This window comes from Quercus suber, unplaced genomic scaffold (assembly GCF_002906115.3).
Source record: "Quercus suber isolate HL8 unplaced genomic scaffold, Cork oak 2.0 scaffold_575, whole genome shotgun sequence".
Classification (NCBI taxonomy): Eukaryota; Viridiplantae; Streptophyta; class Magnoliopsida; order Fagales; family Fagaceae; genus Quercus; species Quercus suber.
In genome coordinates this window covers 97,243-120,913 of record NW_027070020.1, presented here as the reverse complement: position 1 = coordinate 120,913, position 23,671 = coordinate 97,243, and the positions used below count along the sequence as shown (strand labels likewise).

Below are 23,671 nucleotides of genomic sequence, written 5' to 3'. Positions count from 1 at the left end.
TACACCCACCCCCCCCCCCCCCCCATCCATAAGACCATCAATATTATTTTTTCGACGGCGTTGATTAGCTCTTTGATGAAAGAACTTGGTGTTCTTGTCACTAGCTGGCAGGCAAATGGATCTAGATCATTGTCTCCAAGCTAGTTCTTCTTGATACAAGAGAGTATTGATATCATCCCTCACTTTTTGTATTAACTCCAAATTTGCTGGATCATTTTGTGCTGTAAGGGTTTGGAGTTGTTTTTTCTCCTCAATCCGTGTTCCAGTGCTTCCCATATTCCGATTTCAAGCTACTAAGGCCATACAGCAATCCCTAATTTGTGAGAATAATCGAAACATAGGGCTGCCCATGAGTGGTTCCCTACTCCATACCTCCTAGATAATGGTTTTGCATTCGGGATGTGTTGCCCATTTTTCCTCAAACCTTTTCAGGATTTTCTTTCTCCTTGTATTGCCTACACTACCATTGATGATTAGAAAAATTGGGTCATGGTTCGAATATGATACCTGCAAATGGTTCACCACTACATGAGGAAACCTTTCTCTCCAATCCAGTGTAGCACATGCCCTATCCAGACGCTCTTGAACAAAAGCATCCCCGGGCCTTCCATTTCGCCATATAAAAATATTACCTCGGTACCCCAGATCTATCAATCCATAGTGCAATAATGCATTACGAAAAGCCTCCATAAGTCGGTGGGGTTTGGGAAGCCTGCCTTGCTTCTCTGTTGAGTTCAAGATTTCGTTGAAATCTCTCAAGCATACCCACGGCAATGAGTCTCTAGTATGTAGGTGTCTCAAATAACTCCATGATTCATGTCAGCGATGTTCTTCTGGTCTCCCATAAAAACCGGTAAGTCTCCAAGGATTGGCTGGGTCAGTTATGATATGGGCATCAATGTGGTTTTGAGAGTAGGTCTAAATATGTAAAGTGATCTCCTCCTTCCAGAGCATAGCTAGGCCGCCTGCCCTATGGATGCAAGGAACAGCGAGCATATTATCATACCTCAATTCTACTTGTATTGTTTTCATCTCACCTACCGTCCGTTTCGTCTCCATCAAAAACAGGACCTTGGGACCTTTCTCCCTCACCAAATGAGAGAGGACTGCACCTGCTAGGGGGTTCCCAAGCCCCCTGCAGTTCCAGCTTAACAGGTTCATTCTGCTCGGCAAGGCTAACTGTCAGCCCCTGCCACTATGTATGGTGAGTAAGTTGTCTGTGCCTTGCTTCGTTTTCTTTCCCCTGTGTTTCCTTCATCCTTGCTAGATTTTCTCTGTCGTTTCAGCCCAACCAGCTTGTGTCCGTCAATCTCAGTCTGTATTTGTTTCGGTCCCGTGTTGCTATCGTCTTGGCATTCTTTCTTTTTCCACTTACGTGTTTCAGATGAAGGCTTCTTTTTGGTATCACGTGGAGAGGCACGTGCCTTATTATTAATCATATCAGCTAGGGTTTCCTCACATAGGTCGGTGGTATTAACTCCCTCATCCATTTCCACATACGTGATTGGCAACGTGCTTAAGTTCTTCCCTAAAATATCGGGTTGCATGATTTCAGGAATATCAGTTTGCATTGCGCATTGATGTGGGGGTTGCTCATTACTCATGGAATTACTCCCCTCCACTAATTCCGTAATTAATACCTGCCATTTCTCTCTATTAGTAACGGTTTCCAGTTTGGCTAGGTTTGCTGTCGATGAGCTCGTGCTGTGTTGCTGTGGTGTTTGTAATGGATCCTTAGCCTGATCACTGGTAACGTCCCTGTCACCTGACTGTGCTCCGAAATTCCTACCACCCGATTTAGTTTGACGTCGGAACCCCACCTTGAGCCACTCCCTATACAACCTTTCACCCGTTGTAGCCGAGACATTACTCAGGCATTCCTTTGCTTCATGTCCGAGCTTGCCACAGCTAAAACACAGCCCAACCAATCTTTCATACTGGAAAGCTATTTGCACCCTCACACCTTCCGGGCTAAGTACTGGAGTGCCCCTCCGGATCGGTTTATCCAATGGCAATTCAACTCTAATTCGAAGGAAGCAAGCTTGATCCGCAGCAATTGCCTTGCAATCCACTTCCAAGACTCTCCCAATGCCGCCACCGATATCTTTTCCTGCTTCTTCATTCATGAGATCAAAAGGCAATCCCCAAACCTGAACCCATATTGGTACAACTTTGAAATCCACAGTAAACGTCATCATTCCTTTCTCCCATCGTTTTAATAACAATAAGTGATTATCGAAGCTCCACAGTCCATTATTCAGGACCCAATTCAGTTGGCTCTCCATGGAGAATTTGAATTGCATTAGGCCCTCACCAACATCCTTAATCTTCAGATCATGGCCAAGTTTCCACACTGACCTTAGTAGATTTTTGGCAGCCCATAAATTGATTGGTTTCGTCATATGAAAACGACCCATTAGACTTAAAGAACACTCCTCCAATATCTTAGCACGATTCTCTGATCGAACCTTTATAACTTCACCCTCCTCCTCCGTCAAGTGGATACTCTGAAGTCTTTCAATAAAATCCGCATCCATTTGGACTGAAGAAGTATACTCCCTTTGGTTGGTAACTTCATACTATGGCTCCTGTTCACTAGTTATAAGAAAAACAAGTATCTTAGTGGAAGCAAATCTTCCCCACACCACTGAATTTAGGATGATGGAAAATCAGCCCCTACCCGAAAGTAGAAGAAATATAACTCACCCTAGATGAGAGGAAAGACTCCTACAAAGAGGAGAAGAAAAATTGATATCACTTTTATAAAAAAAAAAAAAAAAAAAAAAAGTTAAAATATTAATTACTTTTTTTTTTTTTTTCATAAAAACTTTCTTTCTTTGGATTATTAACCATAATTGAAAGACTTGAGAATTTAGCAAACTGGAGAGATCTCCTCAATCTCAAGGGAAGTGTAAGCGTGAAACCACCATTCAGATTGCAGACTACTTCTTTGCTAGATGACTCTGAAGTTTTGTTAGAGATAAAGATAAAGACGAGCTCATGAAATTTTTGCTTGGTGATATTGCACAAGGAACTAGAAACCCTGTGATTGCAATCTGAAGTGTTGTTAGAGATAAAGATAAAGACGAGCTCATGAAATTTTTGCTTGGTGATATTGCACAAGGAACTGGAAACCCTGTGATTGCAATTGTTGGGATTCCTGGGGTTGGCAAGACAACGCTCGCCCAGCTTTTGTATAATGACCCCGGGGTGATGGAACGTTTTAGTGAATTCAGAGCATGGGCTCATGTTTCGAAAGACTTTGATGTTTTTAAAATAACAAGAACAATTTTCGAGTCGGCCAATTTGACGGACTGCAATGTCATAGATCTCAATGTTCTTCAAGTCAGACTAAAGATGAGATTGAGTGGGAGGAGATTTCTGCTTGTCTTTGATGACATTTGGAATGAGAATTTACTTGATTGTGTTGTGGAAATTAGTGGAAATTACTAATTTCCTCAACAGATTGGCAGTAATTGTTAAATCCCTTAAAAGTTGGAGCTTGCGGGAGTAGAATTATTGTCACGACTCACAATGTAAGTGTTGCATCAATCATGCAGGCAGTTGTTACTCATCATCTAAGATGAAGAATGTTGGTCATTATTTGCAAAACACGCATTCAGGACTAGCAACCCTGATGAACATCCAACTTTAAAATGGATTGGTGGTAAAATTGTGGAAAAGTGCAGAGGGCTACCTTTAGCTGCAAAAACACTGGGGGGGTCTTTTGCAATCAGAAGTAGAAGCTGACGAATGGCGTAATATACTGAATAGTGAGATATGGGATCTCCCAATTGATAGGAGTAGCATACTTCCTGCTTTAAGATTAAGCTATTATCATCTTCCTCCACATCTCAAACGATGTTTTGCTTATTGTTCTATATTTCCCAAGAGTTATGAATTCAAAAAAAGAGAAATTGGTTCTCTTGTGGATGGCAGAAGGTTTCTTGCAACAGCCAAGTGTAATGACACAATGGAAGAGGCTGGAGACAAGTACTTTCATGAACTGTTGTCAAGGTCATTATTTCAACCATCGACTCAAAAGAAACGGTGCTTTATGATGCATGACCTTATCAAAGATTTAGCTCAATTTGCATCAGGAGAATTTTGTTGCAAGTTTGAACATGGCAAGCCACATAAAATTTTGGGAAAGGTTCGGCATTTTGCATACTTGATGGGAAAGCTTGATGGTGCTGAGAAATTTGAAGACCTTATGCAAGTAAAGACTCTGCGGACCTTCCTTCCACTAACCTTTTCAAACGGTAATTGCCCTGTTTTAAGTGAAATAGTTAGTACTACATGGTTGCCAGAAAATAAACAATTACGTGTGCCTTCTTGTCAAAAAATCACTTGCCTACAACTTGGTGCAATTTGCTATGTCTACGATACTTGGATCTTTCTTACTCTAAAATTATAGAGTTACCTAAGTGGATATGTTCTTTCTATAATTTGCAAACATTATTGTTGTCAGATTGTTATGATCTCAGTGAGTTACCAGAAAACACCAATTTAAGAATGATGCCACCCAGATTTGGAAGATTAAAGAATCTTCAATTGGTGACTGATTTTGTTGTAAGCAAAGATCTTCGTTCTTCAAAGATAAGTAAATTGGGCCAGCTTTCACATCATCGTACACTTTCCATCACAAAGCTGGAGAATGTAGCCTATTTTAAACATGCTTTGGATGTTTAGCAAGAAGTATCTCAATGAGTTATTTGTCAAATGGACTACTACTACTACTACGACTCATCATCAGGTAAAAAATAAAAATGTACCCGTCCATCTGCAGACTCATCAAAAACAGTATGAAAATGTACTCATTAATCTGCAGCCTCATGAAAATTTGAAGAAGCTTATGATTGAAAACTATGATGGCACAAAATTTCCCAATTGGTTAGGTGATGCCATTTTCTCTAACATGGTGAGCTTACGACTAAGCAAGTGTAAATATTGTGTGTCCTTGCCATCATTGGGACAGTTATCTTCTCTTCAAGAGCTCTACATTGTAGAGATGGAAAGATTACAATTGCTGCATTCTGGATTTTATAGGGACGGTCAGTTTGGAATCAAGCGATTCAGATCTCTGAAATTTTGTCATTCATAAAATTGCCATGTTGGAGTGTGTGGACACATGATGGTGAAGATATCCCTTTCCCTTCCTTCCAAGAGCTTCAAATACAAGATTGTCCTCAATTGATTGAAAGTTTACAGAAGAAACTCTATTCCTTGACAAAATTGGAATTATCTGATTGTCCGAAGCTCCTTCCATTTTCAGAAGGAAGTTTCCCCTCGAAGCTGCAATCTGTGGTCATTACCAACTGCAACAATCTCACGCCTCAGAAGCAATGGGGTTTACATGGAATGAAGTATTTAATTTGTTTTAAGATTGAAGGTGGATGTAGTGAGGCAGAGTTGTTTCCAGAAGAGCAATTGCTACCCAACACTCTCACTTCTATTCGCATCAGCGGTTTTCCAAATCTCATAAACCTATGCGAAGGGCTTCACAGTCTCACCTCATTGAAAAAGCTAGAGATCGGCTGTTGTGTTAAGCTCGAGTTGATGCCAAAAGAGGGATTGTATCTCAATCTACATTCTCGGGTTATAACCAATTGTACAAATCTCATGCCTCAAAAGAAGTGGAGTATACATGGAATGAAGTCTCTAACTTGTATTAAGATTGATGGTGGATGTAGTAAACTAGTGGTGTTTCCACAGGGGGTGCTACCGAACACTCTCACTTACCTTTGTATTAGGAACCTTCAAAATCTCATAAATCTAGGGGAAGGGCTTCACAGTCCCACCTCACTGAAAAAGCTGAAGATTAAACACTGTAAGAAGCTTAATAAGTTGATGCCAAAGGAGGGATTTCCCCTCAAACTACAATCTCTGTTTATTACCGATTGTGAGAGCATCTTGCCTAGCACAGAATGGGGTTTGCATGGAATGAAGTCACTGGCTCATTTTATGATTACAGGTGGATGTAGTACGATGGAGTTGTTTCCTGAAAGGGGACTGCTGCCAGACAGTCTCATTTCTCTTTGCATCAGCAGACTTCCAGATCTCAAATACTTGGTCAATGGGCTTCAGCACCTCACATCGCTCAAAAAGCTGGGGATCGACTGTTGTAAGAAGCTTGAGTTGATTCAAGCAAAGGGATTACCAGCCTTCCTTTCTTCTCTTCGTATACGAAAGTGCTCTTTGCTAGCCTTGCGTTGCGATTTACAAATTGACTAAATTTCTTGTCAATTATCATGGCTGGATTAATTTTTTGTCTATTTTGGGAAGGATGCATGTGTTATTTGAGTTCTTGTATATTTTTTAAAGGGTGAGGGTGCCTTGGACTTGTGACTTGAGACTGATTTGTTGAAATACAAGAAACAGAAAAAAAATGGTAGTGTGATGAGATTTAGGTTGATTTGATTCTACAGAGTTATTATTGGATGCTCCGGGAGTATATTTCCAAAATATTTCTATGAAAGTGTGTGACCATGCTGAAAAAGAATTGTGTAATTAGGTTTTTTTTTTTTTTTTTGGGAGAAGGCTGTAATTCGTTTTATTTTGACAGTGAATGATTGGCATTATTTGTGAACATATATGCTTTTACTTGGCCGAATTACATTACATCTTGTTGTTTATTTATTTATTTATTTTTTGGTAAATAATAAAGATCTATTTTTATGGTGTCTTTTCACTAAACACTAATCCCTAACTGTAACACGTTAGTGTCATTAACATGTCACAATAATTTTTTTTTTTTTTTTTTTGAGTAAACACAATGAATTGGGATTAAATATTAGTGTTTATTACATAAAACTCAAAATCATTTTCACTGGTTCAACATTGTTATTAGAGTTTTTGGGTTAAATATTGCTAAAATCTAAGTTTATTGTTGTGGCCTCTGTGCCAAATTATTGGTTGAATTAAGTACTTATGTTCAGAAATCAAATCCTTCCCACTTTTGAAGAATGTCTGGAAATATTAGTTTTGACATAGAAGTGTGAAATTTAACAATCGGATGAACTTTTTTACTTTGTTTAACTGCTGGTCAACTTGATAAAAAATGGTTAGGCATTTTGATCATTTTGATCTCAAACATGTAAAATTGGGTGATATGATATCCAATCAAGATAAACTTCTCCTCCTGGAATCAGAATAGTAGTTTTTGCAATTTTTGTGTAAAAATTGGGGTTTTAGAGCATAAAACGAGACGAACACAATACGGTATAAACGAAGTGTTTTAACAGTCTAGATGGGCATCTACCAAATTGAGTGAGGTTCAGTTCAGGTTTTTTACATTTCTTTTAACCATGCTATTGTTGCTTTCATATAAGAGTCCACTGAAGTATTTTTTATCTTCTGTTTTTTGCAACTCCATTTTTTTTGGAGTTCACTGAAGCCTTACGTTTCCAACTAAAAGGTTACACCGTGTCCGTATGGTGTAAGGAGGACATGTCATGGAGCAAATAAAGAACCAAATTTTTTTTAATAATTGAGTTGGATCAAACCATCGTGACCAATTCATATATTCCCTTTTCAAAAAATCCTAGCCGTGAAATGAAATGGAGAGGAATAGAGGATCCCTTGAAGGTGTTCGACAAAATGCCAGGATACACTGGGTTGTTATCATCTTTAATACTGTAATGTCTGCTTTTTATATAATGTCACGGACCCACAAATGATTGCTCACTTAATTACTTTGTGACAGCTTGGATTTGGAACACTAAACTGCCAAACCTCCAAAGTCAACGAAACAACTTCAGATCTTTTTCTGAATCTTAGAAGCATCGGGTGCAAAAGCTCAAGCTCATCTCTTCTTTGTTCAACTATTTGCTTTTGCTTTGGCTTTCACTTCCTGCTTCCCTTCTTTCTCGAATTTGTGCAACATGGCTGTACTTATGGTGGGAGGAGCAATTCGGGTGCTGCTGGACTATTTGGATTCTAAAGAAATCAAAGACTTCTTTCTGTTGCACGATTATAGGTTTCTGGAGGAGTTGAAGATATCGTTGCAGTTTGCTGCTAAGGTGATCAATAATGCTGAGGAGCGGCGGGACAAGGAAACAAAAGTTCAAGATTGGCTCAACGATCTTGAAGAAGCTGTCTATTTTACACAGGATTTCATGGTTGATATATGCAATTTGCTGGACAGTTGGGGTGGTGGAAGTAGAGCAGATAAGTCCAAAGAGCATGAAAGAAGAATGATAGAGCAGTTCAAGGTAAGGATGGAGATCATCCTTAAGAGGATGGAGTTCATCCATGAATCCGGAGAATTCATTGCAGCATTAGATTTTCGAAGACTACCTCCGTTTGATTTTTTTTTATGGCTACCAATCTGAAGTTGTATACGGTGGAGAGTTTGACAAAAAGAAAAATAATTTATCACTTGTTGTCAGGTAATGCAAGTTGTAAACAGTTGCCTGTAATTTGGATTGTGGGCATGCCTGGGATAGGCAAGACCACACATGCTGGGCTGGTTTACCACGATCACGAAGTAAGTCAACATTTTGAATTTAAGGCCTGGCTTTGCTTTTCGGAAGGCTTTGACATGTCCTGGGCGAAACGAGCAATTATTGAGTCAGTAACTTCACGGCCTAGTGTTGGGTTGATGTGTGCGTGGACAATAAGATTGATCAGAACTGGGACATCTTTCTATCTGATTTTGAAGATGTCACAAGTCAGATTTGTTTGATTGTAACCACAGGCAGTTTTGGCTTTGCAGCACAAAAAAGCATTAATGATTTTTATGTGAATATGAATCCATTATCAGAAGAAGATGGTTGGCCTATGTTAGCAGAATTTGCTCTTAAATACCAAAATGATGATTCATATTGAGAACTAGAAGCTATTGGCAGAAAAAAATTTGCTGCAGTGTAATGGCTTACCATTAGAAGTAAGAACACCTGCAGCTCTCTTGCGCTGTAAGCCACAAGTTGGGGAGTGGAAGATGTACTGGAGTGCCTGGAGTGTTACAATACAAATTTATTGTTAAAATTGAGCTATGATAATCTTGCACGTACAAAGTTTATTTTAAAATTGAGCTATGATAATCTTCCTGCACATCTAAAGGCTTGCTTTGCATATTGTTCAATATTTCCCCAGGGTTATGAATTTGAGAAAGAGAAGTTAGTCCTCTTATGGATGGCAGAAGGTCTTCTTCAGCAGCAAGGAGGAAATCGAACAATGGAAGAGGTTGGTGACAGGTACTTTAATGAATTAGTGTCTAGACAATTTTTTCAACTATCAAGTGGCAATAAATCACGTTATGTGATGCACTATCTTTTAAATAAGCTGGCTGTTTCAATGATGAAGGAAATTTGCTTAAGATGGAAGGATGATCATCTAAGTATCTCCAAAAGGACACGGTATTTGTCACTTGTAGGAGGTGTACATGATAACTCAATGATATTTGAGAGTTACGCCAATTGTTTAACAGCCTTTTTGACCCTAGATTACAAAGGCTGTCACTTGAGAGAAAATGAACTAGTGCGTTTGTTCAAAGCGTGCCTCTTACCAGTGCTTTCTTTATCTCATTCTTATATCACTGAGTTGCCCAATTCAATCTGTAAATTGGAACATTTACGCTACATAAATCTCTCACACTACAATCAAGAAGATACCTGAGTCAGTTTGTGCTCTCCGCAATTTACAAACAATTATACTGTCAAATTGTCAGTTTCTTACTATGTTGCCAGAGGAAATGTGGAAGCTTCTTAATTTGTGTCATCTTGATCTTAGTGGAACTGCCTTAAGTGAGATGCCAAAAAAATTGAGCACGCTAAAAGATCTTCAAACACTGTCTTGCTTTGTTGTGGGCAAAAAAAGCAGCTCTACAGTTAAATAATTGGGGGGGCTTCAGCATCTTCATGCAACACTTCAACTTTTGGAGTTACAAAACGTGGTCCCTTTGGAAGATGCAGCTAAGGCTGGCTTTAAAGAAAAAAACATACCTTGATGGGCTATTGTTGAAGTGGGGTGATGATACCAAAGATAGGAAAAAACATAAAGATGTACTTGAAAAGCTGGAGCCTCATACAAATTTGAAGAGGCTCAATTGTTAGGTTCTAAAGATTTAGGAATTTATATATTTAGAACTCTAATTTGTATTGTTGGCAAACCATAATCAAAACAGGTTGTTTAGTCTTGTTTAGGCTTGCTCAAAGTTGGGTCTTTCATGTAAAGTTGGAATCGAGTGGCTGCAAATGCATTTGTGCATTTTGGCCTGGCTCAATCGATCGAAGGAAAGACTCAATCGATCGAATCTCAGACAGAATGTTTTTCTGTAAAATATTTCAGGTCAGCCCTAACTCATTAAACGTTTTGGGTTTTCTGTTTTTACCCTAGGTATATAAAGAAAAACCCTAGCCACGTTTTTAGAGTTGCTCCAGTTGTATTGTTGCTCGTACTTTTCTGTTTTGTGTAAATCTCTTATGAGATCTAGAGGAGCTTTCCTTTACACAAAGCTTAGAGTTTTCAAGGTAGAGATTACTTCAACATCTTGATGATCAACTCGGTTGCTACCATTGAAACTTAAAGAATATCAAGCGTGGGTGCTTGTAGCTGATTGGAGAATCCAAGAAAGAAGGAGTCCGTGAATTCAGAGCTTGCACATAATCGTGTCAGTAAGTTCTACTGGTGGGTAGCATTAGGAAGTCAAGTAGGGAGCTTGTAAGTCCTTTTATATGAACTTCGATTCTTTCGCATAGTGGATTCAGGTTTACCTTGAGGATAGCTAGGTCAAATCCTCCTCAAGTTTTTACCGTGTGGTTTCCTGGGTGATCATATCATTGTGTCTTTTATATTTCCGCTGCTTTACACTTTTGATATGATTGTATGTTTGTGATAACCTAGAATTGTTTAATTTGACTAAGTTAATCACTTGGCTAATTAACTAGGTTAATCTGGTTGTTTTAAGGAGTCTAAAACCGTTCATCAATATCAGTTTCTACTGTGATGTGAAATTTCCAGATTGGTTGGGGGATTTTTCATTCTCTCACATGGTGTCCCTACGTCTTAGCAATTGCATGAATTGCTTACTCTTGCCACCAAGTCGGGCAGCTGCCATCTCTTAGAGTCCTCATTGTTGAATGGATGACTGTAGGGAAGAGGTTGGGTCCTGAATTCTATGGAATGGATAAGCCATTTCAGTCTTTGGTGGCCCTAATATTTGAGGGAATGTGGGAGTGGGAGGAATGGGTTTCATTTGAAGCTGAAGGTAGAGAATTCCCTTGCCTGCAAGAACTTTATATACGGTGATGCCCCAAGCTAAAGGGGAACTTACCCAAGCAACTTCCATCTGTAGTAAAAGTTGAGATTTCTGAATCTAAGGAGCTTGTGAATACACTTATGGCAGAGGAATCATTACAGAAAAGGCTTCTAGATTATCATGATAAGATTCTATTTGTAAGTGACGAAACGGGTTCTGCAGAATCCTCATTGTCCAAGAGTCAATATGCCGCAGCTGCAGAATGCTCATTGCCTATGACTCAAGGTGCAGTTCAATCTTCATTTGACATGACTCTAGGGGCCACACAATCCTCATTGGCCATAACTCAAGGTGCCGCAGTCGCAGAATGCTCATTGCCTGTGGCTCAAGGTGTTGCAGCAGCAGAATACTCATTTTCCATGATTAAGAAAGTCAACAATGGATCACCAGAGATGTTGAAGAATAAGTTGCAGTCTCTTCTTTTGGTGGTCGATGATGCTGAGGAGAAGCAGTACAGGAGCAAAGTGGTTAAAGAGTGGCTTGACAAGCTGCAAGATGTTGTCTATGATAAAGAGGATCTCATAGATGAGATCCACACTGAAGGTTTCCAACACAGGTTGGATGAGATCCTTGATAGGGTAGAATCCCTTGCTAAGCGAAAAGATGAACTTGGTTTGAAAAAAAGAATAGAACACAACATGGAAAAATCTCTGAGAATGCCTGCAGCTTCTTTTGGAGACGACAACTCTAAAGTAATATACGGTAGAGAGTCTGACAAAAAAGAAATTATCGATCTCTTGCTTTCAAATGATGCAAATGGTAGAAAGTTGTCAGTGATTTCGCTACTGGCCAATGATGGCATGGGCAAGACAACTCTTGCTCGGCTCATTTACAAGGATCACAGAGTAACTGAACATTTTGACCTGAAGGCCTGGGCCTACGTTTCAGATCTTTCTGACACGTTCATGGTTACAAAAGCAGTTTTCGAGTAGTTGACTTTACAGTCTTGTGATCTCAAGGAACAAGAAATGTCTCAACTTGAAGCTAATTTGTGCGAGAGACTTGAGGGAAAGAGATTTCTACTTGTTCTAAACATTGCGTCCCCTTTTATTTTGGGGGATGGAAAACCTTACAACCTCATTTTATAAAAGCTGCAAATGGAAGCTATGTTATTGTACCTACACGCAATGAAATCTCTGCATCATCAATTAAACCTCTGTGTGTTTATCCCATTAAGCCATTATCAGATGAAGATAGTTGGTCGTTGTTTGTAAATTTTGCTTTTGGAGGCCAAAACCCAAGTTCATATCCAGAACTAGAAGATATTGGCAGACAAATTATGGAAAAATGTTGTGGCTCTCCTTTAGCTTTAAGAACAGTTGGGTGTCTTTTGCGCTTGAAGCCGCAAGTTGAGGAGTGGGATGCTGTACTAGATCATTTGAAGCAAAATTTGGAGGATTTTAAAACTGCAATGAACAACACATTAACGCTGAGCTACAGCACATTAAAACTGAGCTATGATCATCTTTCTGCACAAATAAAGCGATGTTTTGCATACTGTTCAATATTTCCCTCCGGTTATGAATTTGAGAAAAATAAGTTGGTCCTCTTATGGATGGCAGAAGGCCTTCTGCATGACCCCAGAGGAAACTCCAGAATGGAAGATGTTGGTGATGAGTACTTTCAAGAATTATTATCAAGGTCTTCTTTTCAGATATCAAGTGGCAATAAATCACGTTTTGTGATGCATGATCTTGTGAGTCACTTTGCTGTTGAAGTGTCTGGGAGATATTGCTGCAGATTGGAGGATCTTGGTCCTTCTGTCTCTGAAAGGACCCGGTATTTGTCGCTGTTAAGCGTCAAATATAGTTTCCCGGTATTCCTTAGAGCCATTATTACAGCCAAGCTTTTAAGGACCTTTTTGCTATTAGATCATGGATCATATCATTTAGGTAGCAATAAATTGCTGAGTAGTTTGTCCAAACTACAATTCTTACGTGTGCTTTCTTTATCTCATTATCCCATCACTGAGCTACCTGATTCAATCAGCAATTTCAAATATTTACGGTACATAGATCTCTCTCACACCGCAATCCAGATGTTACCTGAATCAGTATGTGATCTCTACAGTTTACAAACATTGATATTGTCCTTCTGTCATTCTCTTACTGAATTGCCAGAAAACATTTGGAAACTCTTAAACCTGTGTCATCTTATTATTAGTGGAACAGATTTAAATGAGATGCCCAAAAAAAATGAGCAGTCTAAAATATCTTAACACTATCTTACTTTGTTGTGGCCCAAAAAAGTGGCTCAACAGTTGAAGAGTTGGGGGGTCTTCAGTATCTTCATGGAACACTTAGCATTTTAAAGTTGCAGAATGTGGTCTCAGCAGAAGATGATGCCGGGGCTCTCTTGGTGGAGAAGACAGACTTAGATGAGCTGGTGTTAGAATGGGTTGATGATTCCATTGTTCCAAATAATGTTAGAGATGTGCTTGAACAGCTAGAGCCTCATACAAATTTGAAGAAGCTCAGCATTAAATTTTATTGTGGTACAAGATTTCCACATTGGCTTGGAAAATCTTCATTCTCCAACATGGTGTCCCTACGTCTTAGTGATTGCATGAGTTGCGTAGACTTGCCACCACTCTGGCAGCTGCCGTCTCTTAAAGTCCTCATTATAGAATCTATGGATGCTGTAACGAGGGTGGGTCCTGAATTCTGTGGAATGGATAAGCCATTTCAGTCTTTGGAGACTCTTAACATTTGAGGAGATGTCAGAGTGGGAAGAATGGGTTTCATCTGAAGTTGAAGGTGGAGAATTCCCTTGCCTGCGAGAGCTTTGTATACGGAGATGTCCCAAGCTCAAGGGGAACTTACCCAAGCAACTTCCATCCATAGTAAAAGTTGAGATTTTTGAATCTCAGGAGCTTGTGACTACACCTATGACAGAGGCATCATCACACAAAAGGCTTTTAGAATATCATGATAAGGTTCTGCTCATAAGTGAAGTTAAAGTTGCCTCATTCATGGAGCAAATGACTGTCTTTAAATTGGAAGATGCTGCTGAATCCTCGTTGCTTATGGTACAAGGTGCCACAGCATCCTCTTTTGAGAGCATGAGAGTTTCAAAAGTATCAGAACTGATTAAATTGCCCAGCCGACTGCATAGCCTCAAAATTGAAGGATGTGATGATCTGGAGTTCATACCTGAAGGAGTGATTGGCAGCATCAATTCTCTCCAACATTTCTATATCATTAATTGTCCTTCTCTCAAGTCCTTTACTGAAGACTATCCACCCACTGACTTGAAAACCCTTTATATCCGTAACTGCAAGAAATTAGAATTTATCAAACCTGCAGAGAAGAGAGACCGGTAATCATTTCTTGAAAATTTGTGCATAGGGAATAGCTGTGATTCCTTGACATCCCTGTCATTGTACTTGTTCCCGAAGCTCAGATGTCTTTCTATCTGGGATTGTGCAAATCTGGAATCACTTTCAAAGCCAGAGGGAATTCAAGAACATCTCACATCTCTTGAGGCCTTGGAGATCAGGGATTGTCCTAGCCTGGTATATTTTCCAAAAGGAGGATTGCCTACCCCCAACCTGACATTCATTTGGTTATCCAATCGCAAGAATCTCAAGAACCTACCTGATCAGTTGCAGACCCTCAAAAATCTTCAGTCCATGTTTTTAAATAAATGTCCAGAACTAGAATCACATCCAGATGGCGGTTGGCCTTCCAACCTAAGTTTATTCTGTGTCACTTTTTGCGACAAACTCATGCCCGGGAAAGAATGGGGGCTGCATGGGCTTGATTGTCTTAGTCATTTGGAGATTGAAGGTAAATGTGAAAACATGAAGTCATTTCCAAAGGAGAAGTTGCTACCCAGAAATCTCAATTCTCTTCGAATAAGTGGATTTATGGATCTCAAATATCTAGACAGCATGGGGCTTCAACACCTTTCCGCACTTAAAAGACTGGATATTAGCTGCTGCGACCAACTCCAGTCCTTGCCAGAAGATGGTCTTCCATCCTCCTTATCTTTTCTTTCCATCAAGGAGTGCTCTTTGCTGAAATCCAAACTCCGAAATAAGAAAGGAAAATATTGGTCCAAGATAGCTCATATCTCTTGCATTGAAATTGATGAGGAATTCATCTCATGAGTTGAACTTACTAATAATCATTGCATAATCTAGGCAAATTTGAAGACTTGTTGCGCCACCAGTAATTGCTTGAGTTTCTACTTGGGTTCTGCTGCAGTTATTGAAGTTCATCTCCTATATGTTCTTGTTGAGTATTTTGTTATGTGACTTGAGGATGTTTATTTGTGAAGTGTGAGAGTGTCATTGTATGTAGGTCTTTGATTTGTGAATTGAGATTTTCATCACTAGCCAAAAATAAATAAATAAATAAAAGTGGAAATTCAGAACTTGAGTTGTGTTTGATATCATATAAGGTGTTTTGATTTTTTTTTTTTTTTTTGAATCTTATTATTAGCCGAACCACGTAAATTGGTTTTGTCTTATATAATTTATGTGGTGTTTTTCCGCTAATCTCTAACACATTGGTAGCACAGGTCACAGAAAATTGGACTTTGGCATTGTTTTTCTGACAACATGCCCAATCATTTTAACTGCTATAATATCATTGTTACTGCAGCTGATAAGTGTAGTCTCTTATCTACATTTATAAGGGTGCTATTCTCACAGTGTTCTTTAAATGATCACACCCCAGCTTATATTCCATGCCTACATTATTCAAGTTTGTTCTTACAGAAGTAGTGATACCTGTTGGGATTTAAGTGGAATAGGTTGATGATAGTGGAGAAAATGAATTGGAATTGAGTTGCTACAACAGAGCTCAAACACTTTAGAAGGAAAAAGCTTTTAGTTTATTTCTTGTAGATTTAGACAAATAGTTTTATTTACATCATTGCATGTGCATGTTCACTAACACACCCTCAAACATTAGAGTTAATTGAATAGTTATTTCAAACTTCATTTATTGCTTTACCAACTTGAAGGTAACTGAAAATGCATTAATGAGACTCCTAAGTGGTTTTGAAAATTAGATGGTTAAAAAAATTTTTTAACTTTTGATGAATTTGTTTACAACATTGACAAAATAATGTGCTAAACTATGCTATACAGACATAAGATTGATGGCAAGAAAGGTTGAGAAATTTAAAATTTTCTTATTTATGAAAACCTTCTCCATTATTAGATGAAGTCAATTAAAGAGATAAAATCCATAACAATATGAAACAATCATTGAAGGAATCCTAGAGGTTTGTACATATTTTGTTTCATTTCGTTCTATACCACCAAATCGGTTGCAATTTTAAGAATGCTAGTTCACTATTGCAGTTTGAGTCATTGAGATCCCCAATAGGCAAGCTCAGCCTAAATACAAAGCTTAGAGATAGTACAGTGGTAGTAGTGTTGCACCTTGTCATGGCCTAGAGCCTCCACTTCCTAGATTCAATCTTGCAATAAATAAAATTTCTAGATATAACTATCTTTTATCAAGCAATAGGGCTGGCTTCTGTTACTAATAAAGACAAAGGCTTAGAAAATTCAGAAACAAAGACTTGAAAACAGAACCTCAATTTATCTTTTATTAGAAGTTAGCAGTGGTAACTTTAATTTTACATGGTATTGATAATTGATTACATGTTAGTGTACATGAGAGTGTTTTTTTGGGGATTACAAGATGCACAAAATACAATTCTCCATCAAAGAAATGTATCTAGTTCTTTCTTTCAAGAATCATGAATAAAAAGCGTTTGCTAGAGGAAGAGCAGCCTATCTTCTATATGAAAGTGGATTATAAAGTAGAAAAATGCAGCTTTTTTTCATTTTCCTTTTGACACAAATTGATATTTAAAGTAAATAAACGAAAATGAAATTGCCCCTACAGTTATTAGACTACGCATTTGGAATTAACAAAAATTGAAATTTAGAATAAATAAAATGAAAATGAAAGTGCCCCTAATTTTTTTTATTTTTTTTTAAAAAGAGAATTGCCCGCTCCAGATGATAGCTCTTTATCATCAGACCAAGACACCAATCAGTTTTTGGTGTAAGCGAGAATTGAATCACAGATCTCTTATACAACCTTCAGATACTTTACCAGTTGAGCTAACTGGAACCCAACCCCTATAATTATTAGGGTTTAGCATTAAAAATCCGAAACAACTTTAAGAAAATTAAACTCATAAATATACAACTTATTCTTAATGAAATTTGTGAAAACAGAGGCTGAAAAGCTCTTAAGAAACTAGAGGTTGAAGACCAAGAGAGAACAACAAAGAGATATTTCTGCATTTTATATATACTGTCTTGCATTGGTTTCATTGTGGCAAAATATTAAAAATCAATACAAGACAGTATATATAGCTTATCAAAAAATAAAAGTATATAGTATATATATATATATTACAGAATCTGAGCAAAAGAGAAAGATCATGATAACTCAATGTAGTTACACTATGATTAGCTGCTAGAATCGGTTAAAAACTGATTCCACCATTTATGAGTTATGACAGTGTTTATGTACGTTTAATGAAACGGCATTGTCTGGTGGATTAGACTTGGGCTTGGGCTGTGTATGAAACGGATCCAATATGTTGACAGTCCAAGCTTGAAATTGTAGTGTTTAAGTCATCACTGTTATGCATCAGGACTCAGAAGCATTCAGATATTCTTAATTTGGCACATTATAATTTGGAATATTAGCAGGGTGCGTTTGTGACAACATTTCATAACACTACTAATGTGAATCAAATTTTCTGTTTTCATGAGTCTTGGGCTATTTTGAAGACTCGTTAGACCAACAAAAATTGCTCAAGTTTCTACATTAAGTTTATCTGCAATTATTCATGTTCCTTTGTTTTGAGATCAATCAATAGTAAATTGTTGCGGGCTTCCAACTCTAATTTTTTGAACAAGTTTGAAGAACTTACTGCTGTTTCTAAGGATTAAGTGCCTTCAGATCAAAGCGGTCTTCTTATATGGGGGAATTATATGATTAAGAAGGCTAACAATGTGGGGTAGATTTCTTTGAAGAACTGGTTTGTGCTATATCTTGGAATTGAAGGATGCACATAAATATAAGTTCTTCTTTTTCTTTTTCTTTTTCTTTTTTTAAATGGGAACACATGTATATAAGTTTGTGGGATATCTTAGTTGAAGAACTAGTTTTTCATATAATTTCCACAAACACTAAAAGATAATTTCCATTTTCCACAATATTTTCATATATACAATCAAACTCTATAAAATGAAAACATTTTATAGCAAAACAAACGAAGTGCTAGGAGTGTTTGTTTCCTAAGTGTGAGAATGCTTGATGTAGGTTTATTGATCATTTGGATTTTATTTGGGCTTATTAGTTAATTAAGATGCTATTTCTGTGAATCAGTAAATGACTTTCTTATACTCTTATGGAGAAAATTTTGCATGATTACATGCAAGGGCAGCCCTAGGCCTAGACCACTTAGGCCATTGCCTAGGGCCCTTACTAGAGAAAGGTCCCAAATTTTGGGGGCAAAAATTGACTTTTTTTTTTGGAGATATAGGGAAAAAGAATTTTATTTTTACATTTTTCCTCTACTTTTAAGAATTCCCAAAGAATTGAGTAATGTTAGATATGATACAATTTTAAATACATGAATCTTACAAATATGTGTCACTAATTACAAAAAATAATTCAAATAGAACAATGCTAGAAATATTATAAATTTTACTTCAAAACCTTTACAAATTAATCTAACAATTAATATGATTTGTGAAAGTTAAAAACCTATTAAATCCATTTTTGAATTACTTTTTGTAATTGGTGATATGTCTTTATTAGCCTCATGTTGTAAAATTTGTAATATCCCTAACATCATCCATTCAAATATTTGTTTACCATCGTCCTGAAGTGTCACTAATCACATTCATTGCGACATCATTTGTAAGTTTTTTGTAGTAAAATTTGTTACAGCTTTAGCATTTTTAGAAAAAAAAAAAAGAAAAAAAAATTACAAAATAAAAAGAACGGATTTTTGTTATAAAAAAATTATGATAGTAACCACTAGTTAAATATTATTTAGATAATAACAAAAAAGTCACATTTAAATATATTATCTTAGGCCTCCAAGTTTGTTAGGCTTCCCCTGATTTCACGTGTGTTCCTACACTTTCTTTTGAACATGTTGTCAATCTCTCTAGTAACTTAAGTGTGTTCAAGGAATCAAGAGACCATGCCCTTTGCAGGAGTAAGCTGCCCCATCACCATAGTCACATAGCAAAACTATCTCTGAGTGTTGCTAACAATGTCGCATTCATGAAAACCACCATGCTACACTGTCTAAACCATAGTTGTCAAAACGTGAATCGTATCATGAATCGATTTTTAATTTTTTTTTTCGTATCGTGTATTGTATTATATCATATCGTGTATCATAAGATACACAAACACTTAATAAAATTTATAAAAATTTATAAATATACATATATAAAGGGTATTTTCATTATAAATTTTAAATATATTCAACTAATAACTAATTTATTCATTACTTATGTAATAATATTTAACAAGCTAACTAAATAAATCAAACTAACATGTGTTCATAACATACACATTCAAATTATTTAAATTCAAAAGTGATAATATATTACAAATGACCCAAAAATAATAATTTATTTTCATTATATTCATCAAATTGCCTAATCAACCCCATCTAAGTCAACACTATTATCATATTTATAATTTTTCAAATTTATTTCTTCATTAAAATTTTCTTCATCGTTATTCGTCATTAACATTTACTATCTCTTCTTGTTCTTTTTATTTTAATAATTTTTTTACAAATTTTTTTTTTGGCATTCTAGTTTCTTAGAATTATAACAATAACAATAAAAGAAAAATAAATAAATATTAAAGTGAAAGGTAAGTGTGTACTATGTAGTCCAATTGTAGGAGAGAGGAAAAAAAACTTATAAATATATTATTTTAGTAGGCTAAATTAAGTAAACTAATAATTTTTTGCTAAAAACAAGTCTAAAAAATTGTTAGATTAAAATAAAAGTACAAATTTTAAGAAAAAATCTCATTTTAAAGCTTTTGTCTACATATCGTACGATATGTACGATTTTACAATACGATATGATTCATATGATACGTGCACACTGTATCGTACGATTCATGAGCACTTACGATACGACAATACGATTCAGAACTTTTTCCACACGATACGATACGTATCGCATATTGTACGATACTAACAACTACGGTCCCAACTACCACCATGACAACAATATGTGGTTAATGTCACACATGGACCAAGTTCACGTAGCCCATTTAAATTAATTGGGCCACAAAAAATTTTTGTCCAATCAACCTGTAAGCCCAGTAACTAGTTTCAACATATATGACTTGGGCCTAGACATAGCAACAACCAGCTTATAGCCCAGGTCAGCAAGCCCAAGTTCTTGTTATGATTATTGGTACGGCCATGCACGTCATAAGTTGTGCCACACCATGAGTTACATGTGTGAGGGTGTATGTGTGTAAAAACATGTTGTAGTCCAATATATTAAATAAAAATATAAAGATCTACATTCGAGTCAATGAAAATCCGCATTAGCCAAGTTAGATCAGGCGAAATAGGAAATTTTTGCCACCCTTAGAGCATCTCCAACGGTAGAGGCATCCCCCAAATCTTAGCTATAATAGAGAATGTGAACAAAAAATCCACCTCTAGCGGATTAGGCATACCCAATTTTTTTTTTTTTTTTTTTTGGCTTATGATCAGTAGCCTATCAAGTCTGATGGGCTACTATTCATTAGCCATTGAATATCTTGAATAAAATATTATACCCACTCATTTTTATATTAATTCTTTCTTTCTCCTCCAGATTTCTTTTTCTTTCTCATTCTCTCCGTTGCTTTCTTCTTCTTTTTTTCTCTCATTCTCTCATTCACTCTATTGCTTTTTTTCTCTTCGTTCTTCTCCACTCTTCTCCAGCTCCACTCTTCTCCGCCCATAACCCAAGAAGCAACGCCCACAACCCAAGCCATTGCTTCTTTTTTTTCTCTCCGAGTCCCCACGTCCGCTCTTCTCCCTTCTCCGCCCACAACCCAAGAAGTTGGCTTTGCCAACACAACATTGGGGCCGCCTCCTTCATTCTATGCTGAAACAATCCTAGATTTCTCTCACAAAAGCTGAAATCAAACTAGTATGCCAACTTCAATCATTTGAAATCATATTTCTAATTGGCTATTTTTTGAGTTTAGAAAAATGGGTTTCTGTGTGGATACCGTATATGGGTTTCTGTTTATTGTTCATTTGAAATCATGTTCTCCTGTTTATTGTTTTTGAACACGCTCACCACCTGTTTGATGAAAGTCCTGAGTGGGTCTGTTTTGATATAAATCAGTGCTAATAAGAAAATTAAGATTACTTGTTTTGTGTGTCATGTATATGGTGCATTTGTAACTATTGGCTAGAGTTGGAAGAGCTATTTAAGATATTTATTTCGTAATTTGTGTTTGTGTTTGTTCCCCTATTTTTGATTCTTGGTGGATACTATATATGGGTTTGTGTTCTGTTTGCTATTGATTTGGATTTTCAGGTTTCAAGGTTTGGGAAATTTGTGATAAATCTATAGAATTCATCTAGGCTTTGAATGGATAATTGAGAAATTTGTTATGAATGAAGGTTATGAATTTGGAGATAAGTGAAAAGCAGTATGATTTTACATGTTTGGACTTCAATGGTTTGTTTTCCATACAATTGTCTATTCAAAATTCATTTTTTGGGAATTAAAGAATCTATTTTCTTGTCTATTAGGAAAGTAAAACTGTTTTTTTTTTTAATTTATTTATAAATTAACCCATTATTTTCTTGACATTTTAGAAGCTAATCTAGTTTGAAACAGAGGAACCCTATTTTTGATGGATCCATTGTTTTAAAAAATATATTTTGCGTCTATAATAAATTAATAATTATAAATCAATTGGTTATTCTTGTTCAAAAATCAGGTTTTTGTGAAAATTCAATCTAGACTCTAGAGTATTCTGATGAATGTTGAAAGGAAAATATGCCTTCAATATATATCCTATAACAGTATTGAAGTCCAAACTTTCTACATGTACAACTTAGCTGTCCAAGTAGCTAGATGCTCCTGCTTTGGCCAAATCTCTAATTCAGGCCAAGTACAGTACAAATTAATGATGTGGAAAATTTTGCAGTTGGGAATAGTTCATAGTATAGGTTTGTTTTCATTCAATGCTCAATAGATAAGTGATACCAGGACTGAGGGGTTTCTACAGGGTGTGAAATCTGCCTGAGTGTGCATGTTTTATTTTATTTTTTCAGGTTGTGAAACCAGTTTGAGGGGTTTCTTACAGTATACTTTATTAATTTTCTTGCTAGGGATGGATCCGCATATTCCAGGAGCTATATCTTTCACTGATTTTTTAGATCCTAATAATGAATATGTGATAGAATCTTCACATATAAGTGGTGAAGATAGTGTTCCACAAGCTCAAGTATTCAGCCAAATGTCTCCACCCAAGGTTGAATCCATAGCTAAGAAATCACAACGCGGTGCCAACTTCTCCATCCAAGAAGACAATCTTCTTGTGTTTGCATTTCTTAATGTTAACCAAGATGTGGTGCAAAGTACTAACCAAAAAAAAGGTACTTACTGGAAAAGAATTACAGACTACTACCACAAGTGGAAGACCTTTGAGTCTACACATACTCAAACTTCTCTAACGAATCGGTGGTCAACAATTCAACAATGCACCAATAAGTTTGTGGGTATTTGTCACAAATTGATTCAATGAATCAAAGTGGTATGACTGAGGAAGACAAGGTACATCTTACAAAAAAAAAATTGTGCTAGTTTGATAATTTGTTTCAACTATTTCAAGATATTAATTATAATATATTTGTTAATTTTCCAGCCTAATAAGGCAAGACAAGAGTATCAAACATTCCAAGGTTCCATATTTTCATATGAACATTGTTGGAATCTTTTGAAGCACTCGCCAAAAGGGTTGCGTACTATTCAAGAGCATAGACCAAAAAGAGGGAGACTTGAGACAACATCTTCATCTCCTACTCTAGAGCCAATAGATTTAGAGGATGCCACATGTTCCTAATGTATTGGAGAGACCACCAGGCAAGAAGGCTGAGAAAGAAAGATTGAAAAAACATAAGAGCAAAGAAGGTACATCTTCAAATATGGAAGCCTTATTAAATGTCATGATGGAAGAAAGAAGAAAAATGAATGAGATGAAAATAGCTGCTATTGAAAAAGGATGTCTTGCAAACCATGAGCAAGAGATGGCAAGAATTCATCTTGAGGATAGAAAACTTACAGCGGCACAAATGAAAATGGAATTGGAAATGGAAAAATTGAAAGAGGATAGGGAAATAGAAAAATTGAGATTGAGAATAATGAAA

General features: G+C 36.7%; 3 protein-coding genes and 1 pseudogene across 3 annotated transcripts; 3 read left to right on the top strand and 1 right to left on the bottom strand.

Annotated features, from left to right (window-relative positions):
• Window positions 1–1,175: 1,175 nt before the first annotated feature.
• Window positions 1,176–2,537, bottom strand: LOC112030159 (uncharacterized). Its single transcript, XM_024062844.1, has one exon. It carries the CDS (start codon window positions 2,535–2,537, stop codon window positions 1,176–1,178), a length of 1,362 nt encoding a protein of 453 aa, XP_023918612.1.
• Window positions 2,538–3,093: 556 nt separating this feature from the next.
• On the top strand, window positions 3,094–6,234 carry LOC112030160 (putative disease resistance protein At3g14460; annotated as a pseudogene).
• Window positions 6,235–12,539: 6,305 nt separating this feature from the next.
• On the top strand, window positions 12,540–13,972 carry LOC112030161 (putative disease resistance RPP13-like protein 1). Its single transcript, XM_024062845.1, has 2 exons — window positions 12,540–13,313; window positions 13,580–13,972. Exons 1-2 carry the CDS (start codon window positions 12,540–12,542, stop codon window positions 13,970–13,972), a joined length of 1,167 nt encoding a protein of 388 aa, XP_023918613.1.
• Window positions 13,973–13,976: 4 nt separating this feature from the next.
• Window positions 13,977–15,371, top strand: LOC136063772 (putative disease resistance protein At3g14460). Its single transcript, XM_065764655.1, has 2 exons — window positions 13,977–14,578; window positions 14,663–15,371. Exons 1-2 carry the CDS (start codon window positions 13,977–13,979, stop codon window positions 15,369–15,371), a joined length of 1,311 nt encoding a protein of 436 aa, XP_065620727.1.
• Window positions 15,372–23,671: the final 8,300 nt, after the last annotated feature.

Coding starts and splice junctions, on each gene's coding strand:
- LOC112030159 (XM_024062844.1), bottom strand. CDS start 2,537: ATGGATGCGGATTTTATTGAAAGACTTCAGAGTATCCACTTGACGGAG.
- LOC112030161 (XM_024062845.1), top strand. CDS start 12,540: ATGGAAAAATGTTGTGGCTCTCCTTTAGCTTTAAGAACAGTTGGGTGT. Junction 13,314..13,579: donor TCCAGATGTTACCTGAATCA/GTATGTGATCTC, acceptor TTAAAGTTGCAG/AATGTGGTCTCAGCAGAAGA.
- LOC136063772 (XM_065764655.1), top strand. CDS start 13,977: ATGTCAGAGTGGGAAGAATGGGTTTCATCTGAAGTTGAAGGTGGAGAA. Junction 14,579..14,662: donor CCTGCAGAGAAGAGAGACCG/GTAATCATTTCT, acceptor CCCGAAGCTCAG/ATGTCTTTCTATCTGGGATT.